The sequence below is a fragment of the Numenius arquata genome, chromosome 6, assembly GCF_964106895.1.
Source record: "Numenius arquata chromosome 6, bNumArq3.hap1.1, whole genome shotgun sequence".
Lineage (NCBI taxonomy): Eukaryota > Metazoa > Chordata > Aves > Charadriiformes > Scolopacidae > Numenius > Numenius arquata.
Genome location: NC_133581.1, coordinates 50,879,917 through 50,905,644, shown reverse-complemented (window position 1 = coordinate 50,905,644; position 25,728 = coordinate 50,879,917). Strand labels below are relative to the sequence as shown.

Sequence of the window (25,728 nt, the reverse complement as noted above, 5' to 3'; positions counted from 1 at the left end):
CATTTCATTCATTTTAGAATGTCCTCCATTTGAATGACAGTGGCATCAAATATCTCATATCATGTACCGCCTTTTGTCAAAGGTAATATAAAAAGGAAATGCGTGAATTCAACCCAACATAATAAGCTACTGAATTTTCCATGGTGATACTACATGGATCCTATAAAAAGAGGTATAGGAACTCTCATGATCAGAAATGGCAATTATGAAGAAAATTTTACATAAGAAGTTGTATCACCTGTGCCTTGTATACTTCCATAGCTTCATCCTTCACTGGACAAGTTCTTAACAAAATATCATGTATAGAACATAACTGAAGTATTTTACATAGTTTCTATTATCAGAAAGTGGAATCCTCTGGACATGTTTTAGATCCATCACCTTATATTAAAAGTAAACTTTACAAAGAGGTCCAATGTGAAAATATTGATTGAAAATTCTTTATCAAGGTTAAATTAATACAAACATTTAAACAGTAATGGTAAATGAAAAGTTTCAGAACTATTATATTTTTTAATCAGTTCTGTATGTTTTGAGCTCTGGTCTCAGATCACCAGATGTTGTATTTCTATATTCTATAATTAAGTCACACCAGAAAAGACTACCAATTGCGATTCTTTGCTTTGGGGCTTTTAAAGATTTCTTACTACATCAAAGTTGTTCACTCATCATTAGCCCTCAAAAGTGAAAGCCAAGCTATGTGACCAAAGTGAAGCAGTTAGCAGACAGTGCAAAACATTTTATGAGAAATGCCAGTAAATAAATTATAGAAGATCTGAACACTTGTTGCTTTTCTCTCAAAAGTCACCATAGTATATCTTAAGAACAAAAGATTAACCAACCTTTAAATGCAGAGATGCAAAGATTATTTATTCTGCCATTTAAAAAATGGAATCAGCATATACCACCCAGCAAAATGATAAAAAAACCACTCTGGCTTCTACAGTGCAGTACTAAATAATATAGGATCTGAGGTTCCAATTCAAAAAAAGATATAGCTCATTTTTTGTAATCTGTAGACAAAATGTTGGAACCTTTTCTTGTTACAGAAATCATATTTTTCTTCACTGGCACCACACATCAATTATGATCTCTGACTAACATAGCGGTTTGTCTGAAAACTTAATCAAAGATGTAAACTACGGAAAAGAAAGAGATCAAGAAATGAAAGAAGCTATACAGAGAGCTACTATTTTGCCAACAAAAAATTGTTTTGAATGGTTTGAGCTGACATTATTAAAATGTGTTTTTTATGCAGAACCCTGTAAATACTTTCTTCCAAAAAATCCACACCAGCACACTTGATCAAATTATAATAGTGCAGTATTATTAGCTTCACATGTATCTTGATTCCACGTAGTGGCTGTTGAAAAATTTATTTATGTTGAGTTGTACCCTAAGGTAATTCAGTTTTTAAAAATCAGAATTCTACAATAATAACCATCTGAAAGACAGCAGCCTGATGATCAACCTCAGGTAGGAAGAATTATTTGAATCCCATGGACAGTAAAGTAGGTCCTTAGAAGTGACAATTTCCTTTTTATTTTTCCTTTTTTATTTTGATTTTGTTATTAGACCCTCAACTTGCAAATGCTCAACTGTCACAAAAGATCAGTGTTACTGAACCACCGGCATTAATCTGTTGTTTGAAACGTATAAAGGAAGACAAATAAAAGAGACATTGCAAAATGTCTTCCTCAAGTAGAACCAGATATTGAAATGATAAATAACATAACCTATGAGCACTAGTTATAATGTTCTTGGGCAGAAGAGATTTCTAAATATCAAAGACTGTTGCTTCATTGTCAGATGGTCCATAAATAAACCATGGTCAATTCATGACATTGGACCTTTTCTTCTTGCTATGCTACTGTAAATAAGTCTGTTCCCCTTGCCTGTCTGAATTCTACATGCCTATTTCCAGAAATGCCGCAGCATATAAGTAACACTGTCATGTCCGTTTTGTCAACTACATGCTGATTATCCTTTTTTATCTGCAGTTTGGGAACATTATCAAGGTCAGAAGCAATCGCTCAGAAAACTGATCCTGAAGCTCTTGTGTCTGGTAATTTCTGTAAGGAATTTTCGTAAATAAACTTCATAATGCAATTAGTGAAAGATCTCTTTCTTACATCCTGTAGAAACAAAAATTGTACCAGTAACCTGTCAAGTACCTAGTCAATGCGTTCATTTATTGCATGTAATCATGCCTTATTCCAAAATGACACAAGTCTAATTTACCGTTACCATACCTAACTTCCATGTGTGTTTGGGCAAATGCCCACCTCCTTCAACTCTCCTGACCTCCACTTTTTTTTTTCTTTTTTGACAAATTGGTTATGAGGCATTTACAACTGATGCACATATCGCGAAATTATTTCTGCCAAGCTTCCTCCATGACCTGCCCGTGGGACATGACATGCTCTGAGATGCATCGCTCTATCAAACTGAATCTTTCCAGGACAATGCAAATTATGACAAATTCCATCATCCCGCATTATGCACTTCATGCTAATCTTCCTAATTCGAGAAAATCAGAAGGGCTTGCTGTTCTGCTGAAGGGCACGTTGTCTGAATGAATGATGGTGAAAGAACATTCGCAATCCCCTTCATCTTCTAATCCCAGCTGTGGCCACCTCTGCCCTAAAACCACTGAGCAACCTTTCCTCCTATGTAATTCTTGCATCTGAATTAACTCAGGATCAGTCTTCTGACAGAGTATGGAGAATAAGAACGATTTTTTGGTTCTGGACTTCAATGGTAGTACATCTTTAGAAAAGCATTTTTAATAAAATTTTCCCCATAGACTTTTCCTGCCTATTTCTTCTAGTCTGCCAGACTTTCACAGTAGGAGTGCAATCTCCATGAAAAGCTAAATTACCTCCCAGAGTGGATTTTGAAACAATTTCAGCAATAGGTTTCAGGCAATTTCTGGTCTCAAGCACTTTTGACTTTGGGAGGTTATGCTGCTGACTCAAAGTAAACAACCAACCTGCAACACATTCTTCAGAACGTCCCTAGAATAGAAACCAGCTACATCTCTGAATCATTCTTCACCGGCTCAGAAGGTGGCAGTATTACTACATGAAAGAAACTTGCCATCTGCCTAGTATTCCATATCCACATTGCTGAAATAAACATGTTTAATTCCCAAAGAAGCATATATTTTATCCTGTGGCATAATTTACTTATAACATTAAAACTCAAACATGGAGCAATTTGTAGCAATAACTATGATTATGCTGTTAGTGGCCCAAATGTCACTGTCTAGATTAGGCTAAATGATACCTAGCACCAAAGAGCTTCTGTGATTTATTTTTTATTATCAGTGGTAGAACTTGCATGCTTAAAAGGCTCCCCATTCAAATTATTCAGTCTTCTAGATGACTGAGGTAATCATAGAAAATCTTATAAGAAATGATACAAGTTTTAAATCATAGCCACACTTAAAATATAGAAGTGTTTTGGGCAGGCAGTTATGCTATTATAGATTTAAAAATAAAACTTCACAGTAAAAATACAATGCATACCGCAAATGGAGAATTAAAACGTATCACTGTTTTGCAATCTGTGAGACTAAAAATTAAAAGGGTTTAGAACCAATAAAAAAAATTACTGCTTTATGAAATGAAATATATGTCTTAAAAATATTCTCAGAAATATTAATAAATATGTTTATGAAGCTGTTTCATTGAAAATGAGAGAACATTAAGATTTTTAAATAGCTTTTGCTTTAATTTACTTTAGGGACCCTTTTCCTACCCATTTATATAGTCAGAACATTTCAATCTACAGGAACTCTGTCAATATTACCGATAATAATTCTTTTATACTCTTACTTTAAATTAGAACAGAATTTTTACTTATGAAAAATGAAGTGTAAGCCATACTTTCTAGTTGAATAAGCTTTTCAGAATGAATAAACAAACACTTACTCAGTAACTAAAACACAGACAAGTTTTATTTTGCATTTACCATCTATGCTTTAATGGAATCTTGCATAATTGGCTTGATGCTTTACTGAGTCTTCATACATGTCTAATAAGTACATAGCACAGATCCACATTAAAGTATTACTAAGAAGAGACAGGAAGATCTTTAGCTTTATACTTCATTCCCAGTGAGACCCAAACCCTCAGAGGTAAATGACTATGTGAGCATCATTTCAGCAAAAGGCACCGGGCACACCCTGTGCATGCTGCGGCTTGTTGACATGAACCAGGGCAGGCAGACACCAATAATACATGAAGTGCGGTTCAGAGGCAATTAGGATCAGTTGTCAAGGCCAGGCCATTAATGAAAGAACATGTCAGAGGAGCTGGAGACTTCAATGGTTGAGGGCAAGAAGGCGATTTAGTGTGACAGATCGAGTCCTTCCAATGTCCTCAGTGGTACATGCTAATACCAGCCTTAACAACCTTTTGTGGCAGTGTATAATGCGACTAACATGGACTTTGATTCAGCAAAATGACTGCTGCCACTGTTAGTCTGTCTCATTCCAACAACAGTAAAAGCACTGCTACAAATAATTACCCACTTCCTTCGCCCCCTCCTCCATTTAATGCAGCACTCCTTTATGCATGCCATACTGTTTCTCACTAGAAGGTCACAACGTTTATCATGCTGCTTTCTTTTCTTTCTGTCATGCCCTTTCTATTTGTTGATATAATCTGAAATTATCCCGTAAAACAGTTTTGTTCAAGTAAAAGGAAATTAACTATAAATTCAACACTACCTCATGGGACTAATAAATACAAAAAGAGCAAACCAAACTAAAGGATTCACTACCTATTCTGTCAATTATGCAAGAAAAATGCTGCAACACGAGATAATTATGAACATCATCTACTGGATCAAAAATATATGGCAGCTTTAACCTCCACAAAAATGGAATCCTGAAGCTTTCCTTATACGTAACTTGGCACTTGGTTGTTTTTCCTATTGTTACTGTCAGCACTACCAAGCGTTAATTTTTATAAAAAGCTGCAGACCCCAAATTCCTAACGCTCAATTACAGGGTGAAAGGAAGCATAAAAACAGAAAGAAAAACCTGAAACAGGAGTTCTATTGTAGGCACAATACTGAAGTCAGGAGCAACATCCTCACTGAAACAAGACAATGTGTTTTCTTTATAGAAGATGTGATCTGTTTTATGAATAGTTTTCAAGTAAATTAAGACTTCACAAACTATTTCTTAACTACATCACTTAATTTCCAAAGTACAATTCTGGTGTTCAGCACTTCTTTTAATACCAGTTTCTTTCTAAGACTTCAACATTCTGGCCACTTGAGAATATGCTATACTATGCATTTAGGTGTGAGAAATTTGTGACTCCAGAAACGGCAGCAAAAAAAATGGTCAGTCATATTCACCAGAACTGCCCACATGTTTCAATGGGGAATTCAAAGATTTGTCAAAGTAAACACTGTCCTATCAATGATAAAAATTACATCTTGAGCCCTATTTTACTCACCTTATATCAGATGATGTGGTTCTCCCCTATAACTTCTGTCATTTGGCAATGCCTGAACTGACCTTTCTAGAGGCAATACTTATCTGTGAGTGACAGGAGAAACTATCTCCAGCAGGATGAATTTCCTTCTCTCTCTTCATTTCTCTCCACTTTGCCTACTTTCTGTCTGACTCATTTTAGTTTCTCTTTTTTTTTTTCCCATCTCTTCTTTTGTTTATAATTCTACAGCTAACCTCTTCTTAACCGACCTTTGCCAACATTCCCTTTTCAACCTATAGCTTTAACCTTTGAATGTCTACTTTGTTTTATTTGATATATTTTAATATCGTTTGTTTCTTTGCAACCTTCTCCCTCTTAATTTTATCGTTTGCTATTTTCCTTTTCATTCTTTCCTTTCCTCTTGCACTTTTGTCAGCTCCTAGACCCACTGAAGTTAAGAGGAAAATCCCACGGATTACAATATGAGTAAGCTCTACTGCAAGTATTTAGCACTGGATATACTTACTACCAACATCTGTGTGTCCAACAGAAGTAGCAATTGTTGGCATTTAACATGATAAGTAGTATTCGTACTTTTTTGACCGAGTATAATGGATGGGATTACAATAATTTTTATACTGTACTACAATTGCAGATCCACGGTGGAGTCTGAGGAGCAGAAATATAATTGGAGACAGCACTCATCTACTATATTTTATCTACATCTATTGATTATTTTGGATCATAGTAAGTATGCACAAAGGAAAGTTACATCTAACTCTTGGCATATATACTAGGAATTAACATTAAATTATAAGTTAAGCACATGGCTAACCCAATTCATCCTATAGATTTGGATTCAGATTGGCATTAAAATTGTCTTAAAAATTGATGCCTCTGCAGATATGCCAGTAATTATCCTACCCTTCTTTACCAAGAGTAAAGAAAAAAAAAGGAAAAAAAGAAAAAAAAAAAAGGAAAAAAAAAAAGGATAGTATTATCAGAGGAGCATTTAAAAAAAAGTAATAATTACACTGTACTGCAATATTTTATAAAGAACAACAGAATCTCTAGGAAACTTAAGAGATCAGGACACATATTTAAAGGATATTTTCATTGTTCTGCACTTTTGTGTAATACTTCTCTTCCTTTTGTGCATCTATCATGACTTATTTTGAAAATTAATTGTAAACATTTGTTTCAAGATTTTCATTCTCTTTTGTAGATACTTATTTACTGCACAATTAAACAATGTTTTTTATTTACTGACTCAAGTTTTAATGATATGTTACTGGATGGTTTGGTAATAAATATCATAAACACAGGAATCAATGATCATCAGATATGTAGATGACACATTCAGCTAAAATAATGTTCATCACAAATATTTAATATCATGAAACAGAAATTTTACTTAATTTTTAGATGTGCTATATAAGACATCCTTCTGTGGAATTATAACAAATCTTTTCACAGAAATTAATTAGGCTTTAACAGTAAACAGGAGCATTCTTAAAGTAAACTGGAGAATTGAACATAAATAAAATATTAACATATTAGAACCTGCAGTATTTAATAATCAAGATGTGTATCTAAACTGGAACTATTTTCACTATCCACTTATGTACGTACACATACTTCTCTTCTGTTCGCTATCAATTCATTTCAAATGCCTGGAAAAATCAAAATGCATTCCAATGTAACAGATGCCTTATAATACAAAGCTCGTGACTTTAAGGAAAAATGCCTGCTTCTGACAGAAGAACTCTCTTTCTCTCTCAAATTACTATAGTGAGGGAATAAAATGACAAAGGGAAGAAAGGAAGAAAGAAAATAAATATACCATACCAGTAAAAAAAAAAAAAAAATCTTTCACCAAATATAAGTGCTAAAATTTGCAGCAAAACAAATATAAAACATAATTGGAAAATAGAATAACTTCTCTGCCTAATACTAACAAATCATCTTACATTTACACAGTACTTTTCATCTCCAAGGACCACAAAATATTTCACAAATAGCTTTTAGTATATTTAGGAGAAAATTAATTCAACATTGATATACAGCTCCAAATGCAAAGAGCAAAGCAGGTCACACTAATACCATATAATAACTGGGAGAAAAATAACCTTACCTAGTTGACAGTGGATGTGTAATTTTCTCTAAAAAGGTATCTCATTATACAACATGAACTTGACCAGAACTTTGGAGCCAAAGCTCTTATTTTTGAGCCCTGCGAGGATTGTAACCACAAGTTACAAAAGCCTTAACTTTATTTCATTGTGCTTACTGAAAAGGTAAGTGGTTCAGGAAGCAATGCATGACAAAATGGTATATACAACATGCTTTCATATATTAACATGCCAGAATCAGTATGACTAAGTCACCACAAACTCAGAATATAAATACAACTACCATTTGAAGGTACAACAGAAGACAAATAACCAGAAATTAACTCAAATGAGTAACAGACATGGTTAGCCTTGGAAACAAAAAGGATGAGATGTCAAAAACTGCTCTCTGGTGCAGAGATGTCACATTTCGGAATTTTTAAGCCTCAAACAAGTAAATCTTTTGGCATAGGCGTGCATGTAGGCTTGGCTTTTCCATTTTAAGCTGCCCTAAAATGCAACAGTCAGGTTGACTACGAGATGTTTCTTTGTTTTGAAAATGTTGTCCTGTCTCATTACAAAGAGCTACTAAGAGAAGGTTTTGAAACAGAATTCTCTCACGGGATTTCAAGGTTGTTTTTTTTGTTAGGCTGACAGAGTTTGTGGTGAGAAACAGTACAATTGAGCTCACGGATAAATGTGTTCAATCCCTAAAATGTCACCTAGAGTTGAGCTGAAAGCTGTGCCTCTCTAACACTGGACAGCACATGATAATGGTGTCTTGAAAGAATGATTTTTTTTTTCCAGTTTTGACAGTAGTAAAAGGAAGCTTGGTCAGCAGAAGTCAAAGGGTATTATTTGTGGTCCCTTGAAATCAAAAGAGAAAGGATGGGAAAACAGCTAATTATCTACGTCCTTAAAAGGTAGATGATCTCACCAAGACCATCCAAACAACCCATATGGGCTCTCTAGACAACTACCTTTGCATGTACTGCCTGAGGGAGATAGATGCCATGTGGTTTACTTGCATTTAGAGTGCAAGAAGGAAAACAGCTTGAAGAGCAGCACAGTGCTTCAGATTGAATTGCCCAACTATGGTTTCAGCAGTAAAAAACAGCTAAAAGCAAAGACTTCACATTAAAAAAAATTCACATTTAAAATAGATACCAGCACTGAAGTATCAAAAGATGGATGGAAAAAAAGAAGTTTGACACATTTTGATGTTGAACACTATTTCAGTGTGTAATGATGCAGAGGGTACCAGTTTATCACAACCAGGTCAGCTTGAACTTACTTTCAGTACTACACAAAGACACAGCTATGCTTATCAGGAGATGTTGGTGTCTCAGAAGAAGAGTACTTCTGCAGAGAAGTAAAGGTGAAGAAATTACTAACTTGATGTCTTGTAACATCTGGTAAATTTTGGATACCTTCCCATAAAACTGCACTACAGCAGAAGGTGTCTTACTATGAACGAACAAGTATAAGGAGAGCTGTAGGAAACAAGCAAAGAGGGAAGAAAGATTGGTCCATCTGAGTGCCCCAGTAGGTACACAGTAACACAAGGTGTCCTCACAAGTGGAATTTGGATAAACTTAGTCAGGAGAAATCCCAGCTACACAAAGAACCAAGACATTTCTGTATACGTTAGAGAATGTCTAGGGACAAAGTATCTAGGGCAGGGCATGGCTCACAAACAGTTAATCTAGTGGAAATTCAAAGAGAAAGAACATGAGCACTTCAAACCTGTCACAATAATCACATAACCCAACCTCTAGAGAAAGAGACAATGTTTCAGTTACTGAGCTCAACCCTCAGGCTCTCGTGCATCAAATTCACAAACGAAAACAAACTGGGATGGGGGATGGAACATTTGTGGTGCCAAAATGCCAAGATAATGTAGTGGACCCAAATAAATTTGCCAATAGTGAATACATAATTTTTAAGAAGATGTCTGAACCCGGATTATGATCCCTCCCTCAAAACATACTGAAGCAGAACTCGAAGAAACAGAAAAAGTATGAATAAGGCGCATGTTGATAGGAGATAATGTAGGTGATTGGTCTGAAACAAATGCAACAGCTTTTGAAGCTAAAAACAAGGTGAGAACTACATAAGTTATCAATTGTGCTGTCTTTATAAGAACAATGGAAACTATGGAGATGAGGAAATTTCAGCAGAGGAGGTAAAGGAGAAGAAAATACTGCTTAGGAGACATTAGGACAGGTAGGTAGGTTAGAGGCTCTAAAGCATATAGCAGCATATTTACTTTAGAGTTGTCTTGCCAAGTTTTCCATTTCATGCTCAGGCACACTCTTGATGCACTAAGTGTTACTTGGTTTTGCACAGTATTTGCTTCTACTGGTAAGCTCAGCAAGGCAAGAGGGCTGTTCTGAACACTAGGATGCGCGGTTCTGCTAAGATTTTTCTTGGACAATTTTTTTTTTTTCCAAAGTAGGATCTTTTTTCTGCTATAGGCTGTAACTGTGTAATGATGTTTTGAAAGTTCCGTGGATGGATGGTACATGACAACTAAGGATTTAGGATTAGTAATGGCATTTCCTTTCAAGTAATTCCTAAGACTGTATTTGGGTGGCTCTTTTCACAGGAGTCTTTTTATAGATTAAAACCCCCCTTTAGATGACTGAGATGAGCATACCAAGTGTTCTGCTCAGAACAAATGTCTTACTTAAGGGTCTGACTCTACACTACAACTTTTAGTAGTTTGGTACAGACTTTTTTTAATGAAAATAGGTGGACTCATATTTTTTTCTACATGCTGCAATTTTTAAGTTACAGTTTTGATACTGATGAAAGCATCTAGGAAAGTAATGTTGGTGTAGGAACATTCCAAAGGTGGCCTGACAGAAAGCTGATAATTATTGAATTTGTAGTAGAAATCAATAAAGGAGTCTGTTTCCAGTCCATACAAAATTTTCATCTGTGTATGTCAGATATGCCATGATACCACAGTATTATTATTTAGAAACTTTTTTTCAAGGCCGCCAATTAAAAAGTTGGCTACTTGTGAGGTTATTTTCATATTGTTTTATAAAATCAGGTACAGGCGAGATCAGTGAAAACACAGTTCTTCACATGGAGAAATAGAGATGTTTATTTCCGTTTTCAAATTTTGGTCCTTTTCTTATAAACCTTCAAGGGGGTACCATCACAAGGTGGCATACTGGCTTTCAGAACAGAGGTACTGCAGAAGGCTATGAGGCTGTGGTCAAGAGACTATGTTACGGAATCTGTTGAGAAAGTCTCTTGTTCTCTGCAGAAACCTTGCTGTGTGCATAACAAGGGATTGAGGTTTCGGTGAAGGTTTCAAGGATGGCATAGTCATCGAAGGAGCGTATGGTAGCAGACCTGCCCAGGTTCCCTTGTCTATGGATCTGAGAAAGATAGTAAATAATCACAGAATGGTTCGTGTCGGAAGGGACCTGAAAGATCATCCAGTTCCAACCCCCCTGCCATGGACAAGGACACCTCCCACTAGACCAGGTGCTCAAAGCCCCATTCAGCCTGGCCTTGAACACTTCCAGGGATGGGGCATCCACAACTTCCCTGGTCAACCTGTTCACCACCCTCACAGTAAAGAATTTCTTCCTAATATCTAATCTAAATCTACCCTCTTTCAGTTTAAAACTGTTACCCTTCATCCTATTGCTACACTCCCTGATAAACAGTCCTTCCCCATCTCTCCTGTAGGGCCCTTTCAGGTACTGGAAGGCCGCTACAAGGTCTCCCTGGAGCCTTCTCTTCTCCAGGCTGAACAAACCCAACTCTCTCAGCCTGTCTTCATAGCAGAGGTGATCCAGGCCTCTGATCATCTTCATAGCCCTCCACTGGACTCGTTCCAACAGGCCCATGTCCTTCTTGTGCTGAGGACTCCAAAGCTGGATGCAGTACTCCAGGTGGTGTCTCACAAGAGCAGAGTAGAGAGGCAGAATCATCTCCATTGACCTGCTGGCCACACTTCTCTTAATGCAGCCCAGCATGTGGTCAGCTTTCTGGGCTGCCAGTGCACACTGCTGACTCACACTGAGCTTCTCATCCACCAACACTCCCATGCCCTTCTCCTCAGGGCTGCTCTCAATCCATTCTCTGCCCAGCCTGTATTTGTGCCTGGGATTGCCATGACCCAGGTGCAGGACCTTGCACTTGGCTTGGCTGAACTTCATGGCATTCACACTGGCCCACTTCTCAAGCCTGTCCAGGTCCTCTGGATGGCATCCCTTCCCTCCAGCGTGTTGACTGTGCCACACAGCTTGGTGTCATCAGCAAACTTGCTGAGGATACTCTCTATCCCACTGTCCATGTCGCTGACAAAAGTTGAACAGCACTGGTCCCAGTACTGACCCCTGAGGAATAGCACTCGTCACTGGCTTCCACTTGAACACTGAGCCATTGACCACAACCCTCTGAGTACTGCCACCTAGCCAGTTCCTGATCCAGTGAGCGGTCCAGCCATCAGATCCGTGTCTCTCCAGTTTAGGGACCAGGATGTCATGCGGGACAGTGTCAAATGCTTAATCCAAAGGTCAAGAGATGAAGAGACGAAGTTGCAAGTCAGGGTGAATACACTTCCTTGATCTCAAAAGTGAAATGACGATCTCTTTGAAGTCTCTCTTCGGGAGCTTTTGCCACTAGTGTCAGCTTCATTTATACAGTCCTCATGGTTTATGATTACTACAACTCTGCCTTTTGCTGTTTTTTCTTAATCACTACGTGGACATTGAATCTTAGGGATTGTAAAGCACTTCTCTCAGTGACAGTTTCTGATCATGTTATTTATTGCTGGTTATTACAAAGCCAAATCTTTTACTAAGACAATAAGTATAACAAGTGAAGGTGCGGTTTTGTCTATTATAAATTTTTTAATCCTATGTTTTTGATGACATTGGTGATCTTCTGGCATTTGTCATATGAAGCAATAGCACTGGGAATGGCTTCAAAACATTTTTCTTTTTAAGAACGTGGTGAAAAAAAAAAATCCTCTCATTTTCTCCCTAACACTAATTATTCCTATCTTTCATAGGTCAGAAACACTGGTCTCTGCCAAGGACAGAGCTGGTCAGTTTATTTAGGCTGATAATATTGTAAAATAAGATTGGGATTAGATATTGCTATGGTTGTTTCTTATACAGTTGCTTCCCTTTTTATTCGTTTTATCTTAAAGCAAAATTTCAAACCAATCTTTGGCATCAGCCCTCCTTAAAAAACCTAGGAAATAAAGCTTCTTATGGGAGTGGAAATACAGTATGTAAAATACCATGGACGGACTCCCTTGCGACAACAGGATCAGCAAGCAAATAGCAGTGTGGTTTATTGTAATTATTAAATTATGTAATTATTAAATTACGATGTCCCCCTCTTGGGACATCATGAAAGAAAACTGTTAGTCATTTACTGGTCCAAAGTTTATAACAGTGTTCAAAATACACTAAGAGCCATAGTTTCTGCTATACTGTTGATGCTATGTTAAAGATTTTCATTCTGGTAGAAGGTACCAAGGTTAGCATATCACTGACATCACAGGTTGCTGAAGAGATTCAGCTGGGCTTGAAAACAGGATGCTGAAGATTTTCTTATCTTGGAATTGGCTTGGTATGACTTGAAGACCACTTACTCTATGTGCCCTTTAATTACAGAGCGATGTTCAAAAAGACGAAACATTCTTTTGGACTTGATGGGTGCTAGATAAGAAAAAACAAGATTGTTCACAAAGAAGGATAAGTAGGAAAATATACATTTAAATTTAAATAAAACCTCTCAGATACCAAGGGATTGTGCCTGGAAAAATCAAGGCAATGCTTAGAAGAATTGGAAATATGATTTCCAGCACACATTCAGTCATGCATTGCACACATTCAGTTGCTTGGAAAGTATGATATTCACGTCAAGTGGAGGGAACAAGTAGTTACCTGGAATGGGCTGCTCATAGTAATCAAGCAACCTATGATTCATCTTCATTACTAAATCCTGGGCAGGTTTTCCATTAATATAAATGTTGCGAGCTTTTCACTCATAAATTAAACTCTTACACATAAAATTTAAGTATACGAGCAGAACTCAATGGGATTCCTCCCCCAGAGAGAGGTATATTCACACGTAACTGCTCATAGACTTAGTACAATAACACATTTCCATAAGACTGCCAAATTGCAGGCCACCAGCCTTCATGTGTGTCATTATGAGGAAAGTATTTGTATTTGCCAATAATTAAGCTGTAATCACAGGCTTAAAGCTTTATTAGAACATTGAAAAATAATTTGGTTTATCAGTAAACATAAGGTTACTCATGCTGAGCATATAATATGGCTTGAGAACTGTCAGAATAAGGTAGAAGTCCAAACCACAAAAATGTTAAGTCCTCTTTCTCTTAGGTAAGTGAAAATGCTGTCTGAGATTATTTTAAAAAGGTTATTTTCTATTAACCAACGAAAAAAATTCTCACAGACCTACAGATCAAGCTTTTAAGATACTCTCTTTTTGTGTTATATTCACAGTTCTGAATGAAAAACTTACTTGGATTTACAACAGCTAGCACAATGAACACGTAGCTTTCTAAACCAGCCAATTAGAAGCAATGAAATACATCACATTGTCTTAAACTCAGAGCTAAATTCCAGTCTGAAGGACAGACCCTAAGTCAGATGGAAAGTCACAGTCCAGGACTGAAGAAATTCTAGTGTCTGCACAATTCCTCTCAATAATAAAAAAAAAAAAAAAAAAAAAAAAAAAAAAGACAAATAATTGCTCCTTTACCTACAGTTGAAGAAAAAGATGATGTTGCTACCTTACTGCAAAAGTTAGACCACATTTTCAGGATGCAAAAGAACTGAAAGGTAGGCCTCCTTATCTGAGGACACAGGAAACATCTCCCACTTTACAGAGATGCCGCATATAAACCAAAAACAGTCCCGAGAGCAAGGATATCTACACTCACCATGGTTTAAACTCTCTAACCACACTGAAGTTTAACACTTTCTTTCTTGGTCCCCCACCCTTGAACTGTTACTTTGAATGAGGAAAGTGAGAAGTACCTCACTAGTATTCCCTGCAGACTAACATTTGGGAAGCGTGAGCTCTCGATCAAATGCACAGGCTACAGGGGACCCGGACTTAATTTTTACATTTCCTAAGCAAAACACAACTGCCATCCTTCTCCTTTCCTCATATTTAAGCTCTTCTGGGGAGCATGGTTTAGCTTTGCACCTTCTTAAATCTGAATTACTACAGAACTAGGAGACAAAACAGAGAGATGACTGTTTTCCCAGATGGCAACAGCACCCATCAAAGTTTACACAGTCAGAGAATTTTCAAGCAAACAGAGAATTACCTTGTAAATTTTAATAGACACAGAGTGAAGCAGAACTGAGGGGTTGATACTGAATGATTGTCCTAAATTAGGCAGCTGAAACCAGCAACAGTGCCTTAATCTGTTTTGTGTAAAAAGATGGCCACTGAAGCTTTGACAGACAGATATCAAGTGTAACTTCATCTGTTTTAACATTTATGTTTTCTAAATGAGGGCATGCACACAGGGGGCACTGAGCATGTCAGTTCCACATCTGATTTCTGAGAGCCACTTAGATGTGAGCGGGAGCTGAGATGCTCTTCAGAGTGTGAGCTCAGAATACCTAAAAGCACAGACAATGTGATAGATGCTTTTTTAGAAGTTTCTATTACTTTTAAGATTTTATCTAATGTAATTTTATTTACAATACTGTGTACTTACATATATCCTGCATATGGAGACCTCTCACAAGCTGCACTTCATTTTTATGTTCATTTTTATGTTCTTTGTTTTCTGACTTAATCACTATTTGTGTTTTGAACCTTAGGGAAGGTGAATTGCTCCATTTCATGAATGAAACTTGCATGATAAATTCTGGAAAAATGGGATCTCTCACACAAATGTAGTAAAAGCAAAGACAAAATACTTTTTCTCATTAAAATGATCCTTTATGTTTCATCTTTCCTTAACTTGTTAGTTATCACAAATCCAAGGCAACTATGAACACTTCCAAAGTGGTCATTTACTTCTGTATTTTCATTTTGCATAGTTTTTTTTAACTCCTCATTCATAAATGCGTATTTCCTTATGAATCCTATATATTTGCCTACTTCGAAGTTCACTGCAAGTATTTAAAAATATGGTATCTACAATGTGAAAATGACTGCAATACCCATCATAATCGAAGGGGAAAGGTTTGGAAAATGCAAATATATGCTCACAGCTGTTTGTTTTCTCAAATCAGTTATTTTCAAAATGTGCTATATTTTCCATGTAACCCATTTTTCATCTGCCCAATTACTAGCAATCTTTTTTATACTATCAAAAATGATCATTTGTTTCTTTATTGTAGTAGATAAAACATCCTTTCATTGTTTCAGCTCACAAGCTGTGAAGATACTACCCACTGTTCTTGCCTCCAGCACTTCACATTATTGGTGTATTATTTCATGCATGCCCTACTCTTTTATCAATTGCTTTTGAAGTAATGTTAATAGACTAGAAAATTGAGACATTTATGAAGTATAGGCAGTGTTTATGAAAAAATCCATAAAATATGACACAGGCAAGACAAGATAAAAGCAGCATTTTAATAGATTATGGCAAAGAGATCCTGTCAGAAGTTGACAACTGACTCCTCCGAGATCACTAATTTTTATGGGATTAATCCGTTAGTATTAAAAATGAAGTTAAATGTCCTAATTAATCTGTAAATAGCACACCCAGAATTAAACCTTGTGGCCTCTTCCTTGGCAGAGCAATACTTTTGAGTAATAATTTTGAGTAATTACCTCAAACTGATAAACTGAGGAAGATGATATTCTTAGCTAAATAGCCACTTGGATCAGACTTTATTATATCAATGAAGAAAAGTCAGCACCATTTGAAAAAGATTCTTGTATAATAACTTCTGACTCTCAGAAAACGATAGATCACTTGGTTTTAACTATACAGTTTACTCTTCACTATAGTAATCCACTTAGTAATCACAATACAAAGTAAATCCCTCATTCCTGATTTATGCAAGCAACAACAAAAACAGAGTGAAAGAATGGAAGAGGAAATCTACTAATTTCCTAAGAAATAAATGATGGAGACAGGACTTAGGATCAAGTCATAAGAAAAAACAATATATTTGGTAATCTACTTCAGGATATCATGCTTCCCATCAAACCATAAAAAAATACCATAAAATATCTTACCAAACTGCCTAAATTAACTACTGATTCAGATACTGAAAGCTACAAAACTTCTAATATTCAGATCTTTCTTGATCCCTTATCTATAAATGAGTTCAAATCTCCAGACTAAGAAAAAAAATCACAACAATTAGTCATTCCGTAACTAAGCAATAGGGTTTTTACAAATTTCACTGTAATAGTTCCTAACATTAGCTACTCCTGGTCTGTGAAACTGAAGATTTCATCCTCTGACGCATTTCTAATCGAGTAATTTTTCCATTTCCAAACACACCAACATTTTTCCTGTATTTTATAACAACTCATTATGACTTATTTTTAAGTGTTTATAAACTACATATAACATTTTTGGTAGAAAACTCTTTCCAAGATACATATGCTAAAATATTCTTGCCTGCATCTAAATTTGTATCACAGACCATCCTGGTGCATTTTCACCAGAACATAAACCTAATGATGATGAAGTGAAGATGAAAAGCCCTAAAGCATTCTATGGGGAACATCACTTACTATACACTTATGTAATAATTCAGTAATTTTCCTTAATACTAACATGTCTTGGAGCACACTAAGAGGACAGCCTTGGTTTTCTTCCCAGCAAGTGGTGGTGGTGTGGAATAAAATCACATTTTGTCCCTCATGCTGTTATCTCAAATGCTTAGTTATCTCTTCATATTTCAGCTTCTTAGAAAGCAAGAAGCTTGGATCCAAAACCCCAAAAAATCATTCCAAATTTCCCTTTAAACACCCATTTCAAATATTCTGGGCACACCGGAGACTCTTACCAGTGATGACTGATCCCATTCTCAACATCAGGATCAATGACTGACTTCTACTTTTGCATGCCTTGAGGCATGAACCAAAATCACTGACAGAAGCAAGGATCTACTTAAAATAAGATAGCACTTCTAATTCTCCCTAATGTTTCTTTTTAAGATGTCTCATCAATAAACTGGAACTTCCTAGCTGAGGGTACACTCCAAGAGGCAATAGAGTTAACCCCTGCTATTTGGTGGACTTTGTGATGCAGGGCGTGACTGTATGCCACGTCCCTCAGTGGTAACAGACAGCTTTGATTCAACAGCCAATTCTGGCCAATGGTAATAATTAAATAAAATGTTTCATAGACAAGTTGGTTAATCTTCAGTTAATAAGCATATGATGTAACACAGAAATGAACAACAAAGACGCAGTGTTCAGTTTAGTCCCATTGTTTTCTTACTTGCGTACTTACAGTCTCCATACAATTTCGAACAGTTTCCAGGTTGCCCTCACATTACACATAACTTTTTCTGGCAACGGCTAGGGAAGTAACTGTAACTTTTACATCAGTGACAAGGTTACTTATATAGGAGCGGGCATGCCAATGCCATTAAAGTACAACTTGCTTTCTTTCATCTACTAAAGTTACAGGGTCTTAATTGCTCTTCCATACATAACCATTAATGATCTCCTCAACAGAAAGTTTTATGGCAAGCACTTCTTTTTTTTCTACAATAACACTGTTTCCTTTCTGTTATTCTGTCAGTAAATCTGTAATTTTAATAATCATATAATCTGACAAATTTAGGTTGGAAAGGACTTCTAGAGTCACCTAATTCAACCTCATGCTTAGAGCAGAGCTAACTTAGACATTAGACTAGTTTGCTGAGGGCCTTGTGCAGTCAGGTTTTGAAGACCTGCTGGCTACCACCTTGCTAATGCAGCCTTGTCTGTAGTTACCCTTCATGGCTGCAAAGGTGCACTTCCAACTTATACTTAGATTGCTGATAATCAGGACCTCTAGTTATTTCTTCGCAGATCTACTACCTAGACGGTCCCCACCTACACTGCTGCATGGGACTATTCCATCCAAACTGCAGGACTTTTCCTTCGTTTCTGTTCCATTTCGTGAGGCTCCTGTCATCAGTTGCTTGTCTGGGTATCTCTGAATAGAAGCCCTGCCTTCCAGTGCATCAACCACTATCCAAATTACTGTCATCCACAATCCTGCTAGGCGTGTATTCAATCCCATTGTCCAAGTTGTTGATTAAGACGTTAAGAGTATCATCCCAAGCATCAATCCCAGAGGAACACGATTTAGACTTTGAACTGTTGACTATCACTTTTCCACCCACTGGAAGCTCCAAGTATTCTACCCTTATATTACTACACATGGTATAGTACAATATAATGTAATATAATATAAATAATGTAATTAGCATACTGTTGTTGAATCACAAAAGGAAAAGATGGGAAGAAAGCAAACAAACAACCAATCAGCTGTACGTATGTGAAAAAAAGAAGTATTTTAAAGGGTTAACTATATTTTTATGAATCATACCATGATTTTTTTCAATCCCTGATTCACTAATAGGAATTTTCTGACATCTTTCTTTCTTCATCCTTCTTCAGCTGATCTTACAAGGATAACTCATGCATTCCTAAATGCATGGATTACTTAAAATATGCATTTTGTTTAACAGCTAAGCATGCCTTTGGAAAACTGCAACCAGTCAGATAGTTTAAGTAGCCAGGTAATCTCTCCTTGTGTACATAATAGACAAGGCTATTTCCAACACCACCTTCTCCTTTTAAAGCCATCTGCTACAAATTGTGCACTATATCTGTCAAACCATTTTCAGCTTCACTGCAAGAGTAGGAACTAAGTCTTCTTAGCAAGGAAACATTAGAGCCACTGCAAGTATCACTGTCTTAAACTAGATGCAAGACTCTTTATTCCCACTATCATTCCTACAGTATTATCTGTTCCTGTATCATGCCTTGATGATCAGAAAAATGAAAGGAAAAAATAATTTATTGTAAGGTAAGTAAACAGAAAAAAAAAAAAAGAAGCCAATTTTGATCAAGTTTTAGGGATCTGGACATTGGAATCAGAAAGTAAGAATACTTTTTTGGTTTTTTAACTTTGTGCTATTGAGTTCAGACAGTGCGGAGGAGAAAACTCAGAAAAAGGTGCCTGAAGGATGGCTGAAACTGGGATTTGGCAGTTGTCAGAGGAAGAGATCTGAGGTCACAAGGAAAAGCTGAAAGCTTCAACAGACAAAATCAAGTCATAGATGTATGTATGTATGTCAGTATGTGTATAAAATACATTATGTCACCCTAAAAATTATTGTAGAATATGAGAGTAAGATAAATTCTACTGTGGCAGGTTATTTGTTCATTTACAGATAGAAAAACATTTTCTCAACTTTGCCAAAGCAAACAAACTCTAAGTGCAAACAGACTTTTAAACTACATTAACATACTAGAAGAACATCTGGTACAAACACTGTCAACTTTCCATGTGTTCTTAGATAAGTATTTGTGGTTAGTGTTTCAGCTGCACTGGACTGTTTTTCAATTATTATTTTTTTAATGAACTATGCTCACAGTTCATAAATGCTCAAATAATGTTCTTGCAAAATAAATAATCATGAATAAGCTCTCAGTATAAATTACTCACTCCCCAACGCTGCTTTGCAGAGCATCTTCATGTTTAACTCCCTGATGTACAACTGTGCCATTACCTTTTGTGAAAATGGTAAGTAAGCTGTTTCTATATAAGCTAGTAATTACTGCTTAGTCTTGAATAATCCTCTAATTCATTGGTAAAACAAAATTAAAACATGAAAATAAAATAACGATCTGATAAACAACAGTGAGAAGTAAAACCATGAAGCACCTTTAGTAAAAATACCAAGTTACTACCACTAATGACCAGTACAAACTGGGCTGGTACCTACTGTGACACAAAGATCTGGAGAAAGGCAAATCATGTGTCATCACATATTCCCAGACTGAATAGCCTAGACAAGCTGTGGTACTACTGTTAGAAGGACATAATCAGAGAACTTGTTATACACTACTGAGATCAGCAGTACAGCCTTTACAATAACCCTAACGTAGCTTACATACCAGTTGCTGATATAAACATTAGGATTGGCAGAGGTTTCTGCACCAATAAAAGAGTTGGACCAAGAAAAATATATTAAATGGTCTCTGTTTTTTCTTAATTATAAGAAAGTCATTCATATTGCATCTTACAATAGTTTACATCTACATCTTGCAAGTAGAAAGACTGAAGTTGTTTTTAAAGAATGTTAACCCCAAAAGAGGAAGAAGTTTGATTTTGCTAAAAATACTTTGAAAGTCCTAATTTCATTCTGCCACTGTTGTTTGGTGTCTATCAGACTGAGGTCAGGATATTCTCATGGTAAATTTAAAATTTTTACTTTTTGTCCTCTTAGCGCTGTTGGCAGGATCCTGTAAGGTCCCTACAGAATTAAACTGATGCTCTGCTGAGTGATTTGTTGAGCTTGAAGTGTGAATTCCATAGTTTGCATGAACTACCTACACCCTTCCATTGCCAGCTCCGCTCTTACATGCCAGTGCACATCAATTCCAACTTGCAATACCCTGAATATTACAGTCCTTGGCCTATTCTGAACTGAGCAAAAACACTGCTAAAATACATGATGATCCCTCTGTGTCCATCAAACTTCATATTGGACTGAAAAGACAACAATTCAATTGTTCAATTGTTGTCGAGCAAATGAAAAACAAGATCTACATATACTCAACATAAGGCAATAACCACTTACTGGTTTAAGATCGTTAAGCTTCTGTTCCTCAAATATATAAAACTGATCAACATGTCATCATCATAAAATTACTATAATTTTAAATCATTTTTGTTGACTATAAAGATTATAAAACCCACTTTTTTTCCTTCCTTATTTATTCTGGAAAATATATTCTATTCCTAAAACATGCTGAAGGGCTATACTTGCGCTGGTGACCTGAAAAACTTAATACCTGCCCATACATAGTCCAAGGAAGTTCTGAAAACCCACCTAAGAAAGATTATACCATTTTATGGAAAATTAAAAAGACAAAACAAAGTACAATTGTGCGTCCATTATACTATGTGGGCTTGCAGACTCTAAGTTAAGTTTCAGGAAATTAAAACAGGTGCCATAACATGTTGCTTAAATCAGCTTGCACAACACAATAATTTGGACTGGACAACGTATTACACAAGAGGAATATTGGTAAGAAAGGAATATATACATTTTTTGCAACAGAAAAGGTGAGACAATTCATCAACTGTCTGAATGGTACTAGCTGGGCAAGAGGTACCATATTAGGAAAAAAAGATTTTTCATCAAATTTTGGTCCACTTTTCCATGATACTTTAAAATAGTGTGTAATATTCTATTCAGTTTGTTATTAAATTGAAAAAAAAAGAACAGTCCTTCAACCTTGCTGTGCTTTTAAATGGTTAAGCAGTACCAATAGCCTCAACAAGGATTTCATTAAATAAGCATTTTAGGATTGACTTACCTATAAAAAAGTTTGAACTTGCTTGCTTTAACAAAGAAATTTCAAATATCCTCAGATGTTCCTAAATTCTGCTTATATTCTAAGTGGATTATAAAAGTCTATGTGTAACGTCTAATATACAACAAAAGTAGGCTGTTCTTGAGATTCTCTGCAAAGAATAATTTAACTTGTCTTATGAAAAGTTGAAATGAAAGACTGATGCAGGTTAAATTTTTGTTTTGTCCATGCTTTAAAAATAAAAATTCAAAATGCTTCTTTTTTTTTTCCCCCCCATTTTCTTTTGCACATTCAGATGGGAAAGAAGGACACTTTATAACTGTACTTGTTTCAGTAAAATGACATGTAGTTCACATGAAGTAACAAAGATTCCCTACCTTGACTGACTGACTGTAAGGTCCTATGCTAGCAGGTGCCCAGTGGGAAATGCTCTGTACATGCATGACCAGTTTTTCTTCACGTAACACATCATCCATTGCAACGTTGTACTTGTGTGCAAGGCAGTCAATGCAAAACAGTACTCCATCAGGTAACAGGGTTTCCACACATACTCTGAAAACACAAGGCAATTATTTTTTTCAAACAGAAAGTTTGCTTGCACCAACTTTCAGCATTTATTTTCCATGGGTTTTTCTTTTGGATACTAAGTTATGAAATTTTGTCAGGAACTTAAACCAAAGCTATAGTATCACAACAATCCACCAGCATCTACACAGTTATCTCCTCTCAAAATAACGATCAACTTCAGACCTCCAACAAGTTAAATTTCCACTACCAAGAAGAAACTAGCATCATAGCCAGTGGCTCGTTTCCACTTGATTACTTTTACGATGTATATCACTGTTAAGAATACATGAGTTCTTTCATCAAAAAAAAACCCTCGACCACACAATCTTATACATGCCAGGTAAGTTATGCTAAGCAGCCTTTAGACAGAGTGTATCATATTCTTACCTCCATGCATTTTCCACTGAATCTCCTTCCAATGGCTGGACTAGAGATTCAGGTTTCTAAAAAGCAGCAGCTTATTTTTTTTCATTTACATACTTCTCATATGTTATCATGCAATACTGAACACATTTTTTCTGTTATACTTCAAGTTGCATGACAGAGACACACTTGTGACAGGACTGAAAACATAGCTAAGCATTCATTTAAAAATTTCACTTTTGTTTGCTCCAAGGAAGACTGAGTGCCTGGATGGACAGACAAACAGACAGATGGTCTGTTGCATGTGGCCAGAGAAAAGCAGGGGATGTGGGGCGTGTGGTGGGGGAAATCAACATTTCAAAGCTTGAGAAGTAATTATATTTTGCAGTCCATGCATAAAAAAGTCATTTAGCTCCCAGCAGGAATCCAACAAAAAATTACTTGTTCTCTTTACATATCATATAACATAACCTTACAAAATTCTTCTCATCTTGCTTATTTCTTACAAGAAAGCTATTTTTCTCCCCTCCTCCCACATGCAAATACAGTATTTTTTCCTCATTACCATCATCATAAGCATGGATGAATGGATTTTCTGCTTGGGCTGGTAAATTTTCAAGACAATTTTGCAAATTTAGTGCAGATCCACACCCTTGAGTCAGTGCTTCCAGCATATTGCTTGTGAGAACTCCCACAACCAGGTCTCTGTGCATAATGCAATGATGCAGCCATGCAAACCGCTGTATAATTTTTCTTCTGAACAAAATGCAACATAAATCTGTTCGTTCCATAAAAGTAATCATAAAAAGCCATTTTCCTGCAACTTCCTAATCTTTCTACCTGTTATTTTAATGACGAAAGATTATGTGGCTGGCTATGCAAATGTGAAGGCTTAAAACATGTAGCATCATGAGAAATGAAAGACGCTAAATCGGGAAAAGGGGATGTGTCACAAAGAGAACTTAAGATACATAGGAACAGAGATTCATTTTTGTGTAGTTTACAGCTGGGACTAGACCCCTCCTCTTAAGGCACACACAACCAACATTCCATCTCTCTGCGATTTAGTAATTCTGGCCTACAACCAGCATCTCAAAGAAGCCTCTTCCTGCTCTCTTTTAGTCTCTTCTGACACCCAGACAGCGTAGGAGAATGTGACTCTATCATGATATATATTACTTTAACAACATCATTCAACTATTTGTCATGCTATACTTAAAATGCACATGCCTATACTACACCCCATACTTTTTCATAAGAATAGAGAATATTGTATTTTACATTAGAAAATTGCTAAACAGATGGTTTTAAAAGTAAGACATGAGGTCTGACCTCAGAGTAGACCCTGCTTTGAGCATGGGATTTGACCAGATGACCCTCAGAGGTCCCTTCCAACCTGTATTAATCTATGATCCAAGTTGAATTTTTCAAGCTATAGCAGTTCTACATACTGAGCATATTATCTCAGATGCTTAAGAACATAAATTACTGTAATAAGAAATAAGCCCTTTTGACAAAGGCAATATAGAATTTACAAACGGAAAATTAGTTTTAACATATAACTTTAAAAAAAAGCAGAACAAAAAACTTCACAGGCTAGGTGTTTGTTATCCAATTTCAAAAAGAAAAAAAAAAACAAACACAACACACCCAAATAACGTAGGAATCATACTGCATACCTAGACCATTAAGCTGTTTTGTTATGTCAGGGGTGGACTTGGATGCAATGTTGAGTATTCTGTACAACGACAGGTATTAAAAAGCTATGATTTAGGGATCTATGAACAAAAGTGTTATCATCAGTGTATTCAGAAGCCTGAAATAATTTTTTTCTTGCATTCTTAACTTGCATTCTTACTGAATACATAAGTGCAGCTAAGCTACCCACCTAACAATCGTTATCTGATAGAAACACAAGACATTAAGAATGACCCCAAAGGATCAAGACAAAGACCCATCTCATCTGGTATTCATTCATCTTCAAACACAGCCAATGCATTTAAGCAGGGGAAGATAAGGAACAAAGTATATATTGGTACTGTCTTGAAATATCTCCCATCATCAAATGATGTGCATCTTGGGCACCTCTTCAGCTAAGAATTTTGCTTTTGCATTTATCAAAATAAACAAGGTGAATAAGGTTTGTCACGAGGACCTAGAAGGTTCCAAACCTTATCACTTTTACAAAGACTTAATAATCATTGATAATAAGGCTTTTGATACTGTCTCCCATAACATCCTCATAGAGAAGCTGTTGATGTATGGGCTGGATGAGTAGACAGTGAGGTGAACTGAAAACTGGCTGAACAGTGAGGCCCAGAGGGTGGAGATTAGTGGCACAAAGTCTTGCAGGTGGCCAGTAACTAGCAGTGTACCCCAGGAGTCAACACTGAGTCCAATCCTGTTCAACACCTTCATTAATAATCTGGATGATGGGGCAGAATGTACCCTTTGTACACAGGTACAAACTGGCAAGTTTGTAGATGATGCAAAACTGGGAGGAATGGCAAATACACTAGAGCTTCATGTTGCCATCCAGATGGACCTTGACAGGCTGGAGAAACAGGCACACAGGAACCTCACAAAGTTCAACAAAGAGAATTTGAAAGTTCTGCATCTGGGGAGGAACAAACCCATGCTCCAGTATATTCTGGGGGCCAGCTGGCTGGAAAGCAGCTTTGCAGAAA

At 36.4% G+C, this 25,728-nt stretch overlaps 1 protein-coding gene across 3 annotated transcripts in view; it reads right to left on the bottom strand.

Annotated features, from left to right (window-relative positions):
- Positions 1 to 25,728, bottom strand: part of DPH6 (diphthamine biosynthesis 6) — a 201,530-nt gene that overhangs the window by 85,544 nt on the left and 90,258 nt on the right. For all 3 annotated transcript variants that reach the window (XM_074148897.1, XM_074148896.1, XM_074148898.1), the window contains exon 12: positions 22,489 to 22,663. In XM_074148897.1, coding sequence (XP_074004998.1) covers positions 22,489 to 22,663 — 175 coding nt within the window. The remainder of the gene's footprint in view (positions 1 to 22,488; positions 22,664 to 25,728) is intronic.